General features: G+C 37.8%; 1 protein-coding gene across 2 annotated transcripts in view; it reads right to left on the reverse strand.

Moving 5' to 3' along the window:
- LOC115211817 (eukaryotic translation initiation factor 4E type 3-like) overlaps positions 1-10,000 on the reverse strand; it is a 65,302-nt gene that overhangs the window by 1,730 nt on the left and 53,572 nt on the right. For both annotated transcript variants that reach the window (XM_029780523.2, XM_036503030.1), the window contains exons 6-7: positions 6,464-6,619; positions 1,900-2,009 (exon numbers count right to left, since the gene is read on the reverse strand). In XM_029780523.2, the coding sequence (XP_029636383.1) occupies positions 1,954-2,009; positions 6,464-6,619 (212 nt within the window). In that variant the 3' untranslated portion in view covers positions 1,900-1,953. The remainder of the gene's footprint in view (positions 1-1,899; positions 2,010-6,463; positions 6,620-10,000) is intronic.

Genomic DNA, 10,000 nt, shown 5'->3' on the forward strand with positions numbered 1-10,000 from the left:
ACTATGAGGGGATTATGCGAGACAATCCATTGTCCTCTACCTCCAAGAAATGAAGGTAGGTTGAGCAAGCAGCAAGCAACCTCTTTTCCTTTAGCACCCTACAATAATCACACAAAGAAACCAAAGATGACAGACATTGACAGACCACTGTGCTGCATGACATGTAATATTTAACTAAACTGTCACATCATTACATGAATGAGAGAGAGACAGAGAATGAGTGAGTGTGAATATGTAGGTCTAAGTTTGGCAACCAGACATTTCTTGCATTTCACCTCAGGAATACAAGGCATAGATTACTCATCTATGACAGTCAACAAGACCAACTCTAGCAATATTTATTAGCACAGCAGGGTAGTAGGGTGGTATACAAGCAACAGATTATGAAAGTGCATGCTACTTTTTTTTATTTCCATTTTTTTTTTCAGTTCAGATGACTTAAAGATTTTAATTTTCAAAAGGTAAGAATCAACTAAATAATTAAAACCAGCCTACAAGCAATTATCACAGGGTAACAGTGCTAAGCAGTGTTGCGTATAAATACAAGATTATTACCAGTTCAAATATGCTAACCATTCAGTGTTTTGTCATGGAGAAAAATTCTCATTATGGACAAATGATGTAAATACACCTAAAATCAGCCCACAGCACTACCTACCAAGACTTGAAGAAAGAACAGAAAAGCATTTCAAAGTGGTTAATCTCCTCTTCAATTACAGAAACTAGACAGAATGTATATATATATGAACTAATCTACAGGGAATTCCTAAATTATTATTCACTGGCAAAATTTTCATTTTAGATTATTCTATATCACAACTCACTCATTTTTGAAAATCTTGTGCTACTTTTTATGAAACTGATCTAGCAACCCCATTAGCATTTATTCAGTCACCCATGATGCAGTGAAAAACAAGATCAATATTTGAACTTACCCTATAAAGGAATAAACAGGATGAAGACACTAATGAACTTAATCAGGTGCTCTTGTTGCCCCATAAACGCATTCAAGATATTGATTTCTCAAGGGAGAAATTGTACAATTGATTGAACCTAACATATCAGTGTTATTTTATTGACCCTGGAGGGATGAAAGACAGTCGGTTACCAGAGTTGGATGTGACTTCAGTAAAGCATGAAAATCCAGTGACCTAGCATTTTCACCCAACAACAATTCTAAAGTGTTGTGTCCACATGCAATATACACATAATGTGCACCTGTAATTACAGACAATGATATCCAGGAAAAAGCATCTCAAATATAATATGCAGACTTTTTTTGTTTGTATGTGATGTAGGGAAAAAGCATTTAGTCAATTATCATAATTGCTGTATATAACACATGGCAAAATTTCAGGCATACAAAGCAAAACTCGAATTCAGAAGTGACCTCTGCAGTGACCTCTGCAGTGACATAGCATGGTTTCAGGCCACCCACTTCCTTAAACATAATATACCTTTAACATGTTTGCCTCATCTCTCAAAGGTAAGCAAACCCCTTGGGCAGTCTGCTCACCTTCAAACTTTATCAGTCTGAGCTTTAAGTGCACACTTCTGTAAAGTCAATATTGTGGATATCACACAATCAAGATTTTTCATGAAAAGTATGCAATAAACACAGAACTAAGACACATTTGCACTACTCATATGTTTGTTACTAATATTGATATATCAATGCAGACTAGGTCTCTGGATTTACTTGAGCCATATTTCTTGTAATAACATCAGTTCAAATCCCTTTCAGGCTTATCTTTAACTGCACATAAGCTTAATATGGTGAAATGAGATTTTTCTTTTATTTATAAGGTTTTACAAATGAGCGTCATCAAATCAAAACCTATCAACTATTTACGTTTATGCATGTGTGTGTGTGTGTGTAGTTAAAAACTGGTTGGTTACCTTCTCGATGTGGAAAACAATTATGCCAACTTCAAAACCAAGTGAATGTATATTTTAGGCAAATCCTAAAGTATCCTTAACTCCTTCAAATGCTTCATGTGTAGCAAAGGCTGAAATAATAAAACAAATACTGTAAGCTGTTTGAGAATTTCAATTTAAAATATTTTTCAGTCTAAAATTTCAGATTGATAAAATTTATAATTCACATTTTACATCCATTTTTCCCTACACTACCATGGGTTAGACATGTACACATTATTGAAGGATTGTCTTTTTACAGCTGTATACCTTCCCTGCGGTTAAGCCTTACCTGTTTCCTCAAGTAAAAGATTCTCATTCCACTTACTTTCAAAAGCACAAAGCAAGCAGACAATTTGTGGAAAGGTAAATGCCAACAAAAAATATTGTTTGTAGTTTAACATATTTTTCCTGCACAGCACTGAAGGACAATGAAGGACAGTATTTCTATTGTGGTGACCCTTATTTACAACCATCAGACAATGTCAAGACAAGGAGACACACACGTGCATGTGTGTGTGTGTGTGATGGGCTACTTTCGGTTTTTGTCTACCAAATTCACTTACAAGGCTTTGGTCAGCCTGAAACTAAAGTAGAAGACACTTGCCCAAGGTACCATGGAATGAGGGACTAGACCAAAAACCATGTGACTGGGAAGCAAATTTCTTAACCACACAGCCATACCTCCACATACATATGTATACGTGTGTGTGTGTGTGTGTTTGTGCATGTCTGTATTATTTAAATGTTCTATGACCACAGGCAACATAACAAACCCCCATCCCAGCCATGCACAAAAGCAAACCAAAATCAAATGACCACAAACTCTCACGTACACATAACCTACATTTTTCCTTAAAAAAAGTCAAACAGAAAACTGTAAGGAAATTTAAACAGCCACATACACACATCTTTTTAAGAACATGAAAACAAAATTTGATTGCCAACAAACAAACAAAAACATATTTTTATTGATAGAACAATCCCTCAAATATTACTCAGTCTTGAAAGCACCATTTATTAGAGACGTAGCTATTGACAATTACTTTTACGGCTAACCCTGTCATAAATTACAACATTTATCACCTTAAACACATACAAAGAAAAACATACACCCCATCACCAACTCGTGAACAAATCCTAAACAAACTAATAATATACCTTCCTGCTTACAATTACAAAAAATACAAACACCACATCACAAAAAATAAACCAAAAAACCAATGAAGACACCAGTAAAAAACACCCCATTAAGAAGCACAAAGTGCAAACCATTGAACAAGCACAAGACTACACATCCATCAACAATTATAGGAAATACAAGAGGTATCAAGTTGTTGGATCAGGTAATGAAAGTCACAGAGAGGGTCATAGTCCAACTAATTAGGGAGAGAGTCAGTCTAGATGAAATGCAGTTTGGGTTTGTGCCAGGGAAAAGCACCACTGATGCTAGATTTCTGGTAAGACAGCTGCAGGAGAAATACCTAGCCAAAGATAAACCTCTGTACCTGGCTTTTGTTGACATGGAGAGAGCCTTTGACAGGGTCCTTCAATGCCTTATCTGGTGGTCAATGCAGAAACCAGGGATAGATGAGTGGTTAGTGAGAGCTGTAGAAGCCGTGTACAGGGATGCTGTCAATAAGGTGAGAGTTGGCAGCGAGTACAGTGAAGAATTCCAGGTAGAGGTAAGGGTCCACCAAGGATCAGTCCTCAGCCCTCTCATATTCATCATAGTCCTCCAGGCAATGACAGAGAAATTCAAGACAGGATGCCCCTTGGGACTTCTTTATGCTGATAACCTTACACTAATAGCTGAGTCACTATCAGAACTAGAGAAGTTTCAGGTGTGGAAGCAAGGTCTAGAATCAAAGGATCTTAGAGTCCATCAAACAAAAACCAAAGTCTTAATAAGTAGGAAGGCAGACAAACTACAAATCCCTTCAGGTAGATGGCCCTGCTCGATCTGCAGAAAAGGCCATAAAATGTACTTGGTGTAAGCTATGGACACATAAGAGGAGCAGCAATATCAAAGGAAGGCTAACTGGGTAGACTGTATGATGCATGTGTGCAAATAGCCTTGCTGCATGGCAGTGAAACATGGGCTGTGACTGCTGAGGACATGCATAAGCTAGCAAGGAATGAAGCTAGTATGCTCCACAGGATGTGTAATGTCAGTGTGCATACACAACAGAGTGTAAGTGCCCGAAGAGAAAAGTTGGACATAAGAAGCATCAGATGTGGTGTGCAAGAGAGACAACTGCACTGGTATAGTCATGTGTTGCATATAGATGAGGACAGCTGTGTGTAGGAAAGACACATCATCATCATCATCATCTTTTGATGTCTGTTTTCCATGCTGGTATGGGTTGGATAGTTTGACCAGAGCTGGCAAACTGGAGAGCTGCACCAGGTTCCAGTCTGATTTGGCATGGTTTCTATGGCTGGATGCCCTTCCTAACACCAACTACTTTACAGAGTGCTCCACTGGGTGCTTTTAACATGGCACTGGCACAAGCACTTTTAATGTGGCACGAGTGTGCTAAAAAAAAGTGAAGGTAATTTTTTTGTTAGATGTGCCATTCAGAAACCCCTGTGTGCCACAGGTAACTCATGACTAACTGAGATAATCTTGGTCTCAGTAGGTATCATTACAAGTTACTGGTACAAACAGTAGCAGTAACTCTACAGTTCACAGCAATGAGGTCATTTCCTTACACATCATTAGACCAGTGGATAGATTTTACTTTAGCATTCATTTGCTGAATGCTATGGAAACCAGAGTTAAACACCAGCTGTGTGGATGTTTGTAGTTCAGAAAAAGATTAGCCAAAGATTTAACAAAATATCAGCAGTAAAGTATTTTAAGAGATACTACCAAAAGTCATCAACAGTGAAATTATTGATGTCAGCAGCTTAATGAGTTAGAACTAGCTGTCAAATTTAAACAGTAATAGCTTGAAGCAGTGTAAATAAGGTGACTTAATTTAGATTAGATGTTAATGATAATCACAAAATGCACCATAAAGCAAAACAAAAATTTAAACATTTGGTATATGAAAGAAAGATTTTGTTTTGATGTAAAGCAACGTAGGAGTTGAAAACCTGAAGTTAAAGAGAGAGAATGACACCATGAGCAGCATTGCAATTAAAGAATCAAACGTTTGCTTTACTTACAAATTTTATATAATATTATCATTTTATGTGCATTTTATGCTTGTTGATTACGATAGGTTTTCTAAGGCAGTAGTTTATAGCCAGATGACTTTCCCAGAGACAAGACAGATTTTAGGTATAGAAGCACAGGTATGACTTGTGTGGTTAAGAAGTTTGCTTCTCAACCAAATGCTTTCAGGTTCAGCTTTGTTGAGTGGAATCTTGGGAAATGTCTTAGAGAGAGGGGTTATCATCACCATCATTTTATGACAATTTTCTATGCTCACATGGGTTGGAATGGTCTGCTCCCACACAATGCCATTCTTCTTCATAATCTACTTCCTGAAATAGACCGAGCAGAGCAAGTGCGTGCATGCGTGCATTTTTGTGTGTGTGTGTGTGTGTGTTTGTGTGTGTGTGTGCGTGTGTGTGTGCATGTGTGTGTACACCCATACATGCATACAGTGGATGCCATCTACTATAATCACAGATAATCAGTGTCACTAACTAAAGAGATGTGATAGTGGTAAATGACAGTTATGGTGCGGTGGTGGAATCATATGCTAGTAAATAGGGTGGATGAGATAATGATGTGTTAAGTTTGTCAGTGTGATTGACAGTATTGGTGACAGAAGCAATACTCTGTGTCTAACTTGAATTTTGTCAACAATTGTTAGAGCTGAAGTATTTTCTGACGCTGAGGAGAAGAGCCAGTCTTTTTGGATGCAGCTCTAGATGTGCTAAGGATGTGCTTTTGTAAGGAGAGATTGTCAGTAATAGTGAGGGATAACTTTTGGAGCAACCACGTAAGTATACTGGTTGAGCACTGCCAATATTTACAACGGGTGTTGTGCCATAGAGCTTTCTCAATACAAACAGTGCTCTAATGATTTTGCTGTTGAAAGAGCCAAGATATTACAGCCCCAAAGGAGGGTCATTTCAAAGTCTCTATGTAGATTTAACATATGGTGGATGTAGATTTGCATAGAGATGATACATAATTGGGGAAGATTAGGGAGGAATAAAAGATTGTACAAATCTAAATGTGTTTCAGTTTTATTAGACCTCATCTATGAAGGACAGTGTAATCAGTACTGCCAAGCTAGATTTTTTTAAAAAATCATTTTCACCAAATATCTCATTCAAATTTCAAAGCTAAAATAGAACTTAACCAGCTTCAAAGTGCAATGTGTTATTCAAATAATAAAAATACACAGCTTTCATCAACTTGAAGCAATAAAACATGATAAAAGAGAGTTACATGATCTAGTGAGAAGTGTCCTACACATTTGCATAAGAAAGATACATTTATGTAGAACTACTCCTCCCCACTTGATACTACAACAAAATGTATTTTTGTTAAAAATCAATGATTTTTATAGAGGACACTAACCTTTATAGTAGACTGAGATGAAAGTAACTCCTGGAAACATGGACTCAATCTTCTTGGTTAATGAACTTCTTTCAACAAGCTGAGCCTGAGTATTCCACACTTGAAGTATGTCATCCCGACCTCGTATGCTACAACTCACTCCTCCAATTTCATCCCCTGTAAAAAAGGTAATAGATGCTGTGAACTTTATGAGTGTGCATGCATATATATATATATATATATATAATATATATATATATGTAATATATATATAATATATTATATATATGTAATATATATATAATATATTATATATATATGTAATATATATTATATATATGTAATATATATATAATATATTATATATATGTAATATATATATATATTATATATATAATATATATATATATATATAATATATAGTCCTCGGCTTTTCTGCTGACGAGGCAACGCCAGTGGTAAATAAATTAATTAAATTAATTTATTTACAAAAGATTGCCGAAACTATGCATAGTCCAGAAAAGAAAAGGTAAACGTTTTTATTTCTCTTTCCATTTCAGAATTACAACTATTAGTGGTTTGGAGTTTGGCTGCTCTTTCTAGTGAGTCGGATGTCCTATTATGGCCGTCGCTTATATGTTTGATAATATATATAATATATATATATATATATATCTTTATATATAAAAGTGAGGTTGTGTGCTGTCTATCTCCTACGATTTAGATTCCTAACTACTCCCACATTTTGCAGTGCAGTTTAACCAAAAACGGGTATCTTATAGTCGTGATTCATATCGAGCCCTTCTGGGTATTAGCGCACGTCTACGATGAGTCTACAATTTAAAAAAAAATTACCATCAATTTCTCCCATTTTAATGCATTTTTGGCATATATAAGGGAAGTAACTCTCTAAAAATTTATTATTAAATCTCAGAACGTAAAAAGCTACAGTAACACCCCCCCCCCTTTGTGGTTAGCCATATTGAGATGGCTATTATACTTTACATCTCTAAAACTGCTTATATAGTTATTTCCCTTACAAACCCGAGCAACGTCGGGCGATACTGCTAGTATTATATATAATATATATATATTATATATATAATATATATATATATTATATATATATATATATATATACAATATATATATTCGAGACCTTTGGAAATATGCTGTACGTGAGAAGACCAGGCAGGACAAGTGAGCCCAGCCCACTTATGCATGCCTTTCCTCCCTTGGACACAAAGATCTGTTGAGGCAAGCGAAGTCGATATCGAACCTCATCCGACGACAGGCACCCATGCCAACCCCCTTTGCTTGCGAAGACATGTTGGGGCAAGTGAAATCGAAATCGGAATTGAAATTGAACCAATCCTATGACTGGCACCCGGCAGATGCCAGGACTGGTGGTACGTAAAAAGCACTATCCGAATCGTGGCTAATGCCAGCACCGCCTCGACTGGCTTCCATGCCGGTGGCACGTAAAATGCACCAATCCGACCGTGGCCGTTGCCAGCCTTGCCTGGCACCTGTGCGGGTGGCACGTAAAAAGCACCCACTACACTCACGGAGTGGTTGGCTTTAGGAAGGGCATCCAGCTATAGAAACATTGCCAGATAAGACTGGAGCCTGGTGCAGCCTTCTGGCTTCCCAGATCCCCGGTCAAACCGTCCAACCCATGCTAGCATGGAGAACGGACGTTAAACGATGATGGTGATGATGATGATATATATATTATATATAATATATATATATTATATTATATAATATATATATATATATTATATAATATATATTATATATGAGGCAAGTGGAAATCAGAAATCAGAACCAAAATCGAAGTCGATCAACATCAATGGAAATTGCAGCTGTGATACCAGTGCCGGTGGCACGTAAGTGAACAATCTGATCGTGGCCGTTGCCAGCGCCGCCCTGACTGGCCTCCGTACCGGTGACACGTAAAAAGCACCATCTGATCGTGGCCGTTGCCAGCCTCGCCTGGCCCCCATCCCGGTTGCACATAAAAAGCACCACCCACCCGTGGCCGTTGCCAGCGCCGCCCCAACTGCCCTCCGTGCTGGTGGCATGTAAAAAGCACCATCCGATCGTGGCTGTTGCCAGCCTTGTCTGGCCCCCATGCCGGTGGCACGTAAAAAGCACCATCCATCCGTGGCCGTTTGCCAGCCCCGTCTGGCACCTGTGCCTGTGGCACATAAAAAGCACCCACTACACTCACGGAGTGGCTGGCGTTAGGAAGGGCATCCAGCCATAGAAACATTGCCAGATCAGACTGGGCCTGGTGCAACCTTCTGGCTCCCCAGACCCCAGTTGAACCGTCCAACCCATGCTAGCATGGAAAGCGGACGCTAAACGATGATGATGATGAATATATATAATATATATATATTATATATATATATAATACTAAGCAATATAGGATGAAGTCCCTTACTCTACAGCAAAGGAATTCATCAGGAAGCGTGGGCAGTATATTTAAAAAAACCGTTACGGTTGCAATATACATCATATAATTAAGGGCTAAAGAGGGTTATTCTAAAGCCAAATACACTGTTTTATCCACTTATAATCCGCTTGTTACAGGAAAATTGAAACTGAAAACGGGCAACTAACCTTTAGAAAATTTAATTTCGTTATCTCTATATTGAATCAATTTCGGACTTAATCTTATAAAAAAGATATATTCCTTCTTCAGTAGAACTTCGAAAGTTCTACTGAAGAAGGAATATATCTTTTTTTATAAGATTAAGTCCGAAATTGATTCAATATAGAGATAACGAAATTTAAATTTTCTAAAGGTTAGTTGCCCGTTTTCAGTTTCAATTTTCCTGTAACAAGCGGATTATAAGTGGATAAAACAGTGTATTTGGCTTTAGAATAACCCTCTTTAGCCCTTAATTATATGATATATATATAATATATATATTATATATAATATCCTTAAATCCCCTTAAATCCTTAAAAGTGTTTCAGCCCGAAAGCTGCGGCCATGCTGGGGCATCACAGTTGAATGAGCTACACTAGTATGTGAAACCACCTCTGAAACGTGGCACTTGAGCAACAAGGGAGTTCAACAAATCTGCCTGCATCTGTGTTTCCTGCCGAGAAGCAGGTTCATTTGGAATCCCTGACAAGTGATCCAGTTTAGTTTTAAAGAAACCCACATCCACACCATGCAGGTCTCTCAGGCATTTAGGAAGGATATTGAAGAGCTGTGGTCCCCTGAAACCCAAGCTGTTGCAATATCTGATCCTGTATTTTGATGATGATGTTGGGATCTTTGGCACCATCCAATGGCGCCCCGTTCTGCTGTTGGGGTAACTTTGAATGCCAAAATTAAGGACAAGACCCTCCAGGATTTTTCAGATGTATATCACTGCATATCTCTCCCGCTTTCACTCCAGGGAGAAGAGTTTTAATTCTTTCATTCTTTCCCAGTAGCTGATATGTTGCATTGAGACAATCTTCTTAGTGTAGCTTCATTGGATAGCTTCGAGTTCTGCTGTTAACTTTATATTGTGTCATGACCATAGTTGGGAG

The sequence above is a fragment of the Octopus sinensis genome, linkage group LG5, assembly GCF_006345805.1.
Source record: "Octopus sinensis linkage group LG5, ASM634580v1, whole genome shotgun sequence".
Lineage (NCBI taxonomy): Eukaryota > Metazoa > Mollusca > Cephalopoda > Octopoda > Octopodidae > Octopus > Octopus sinensis.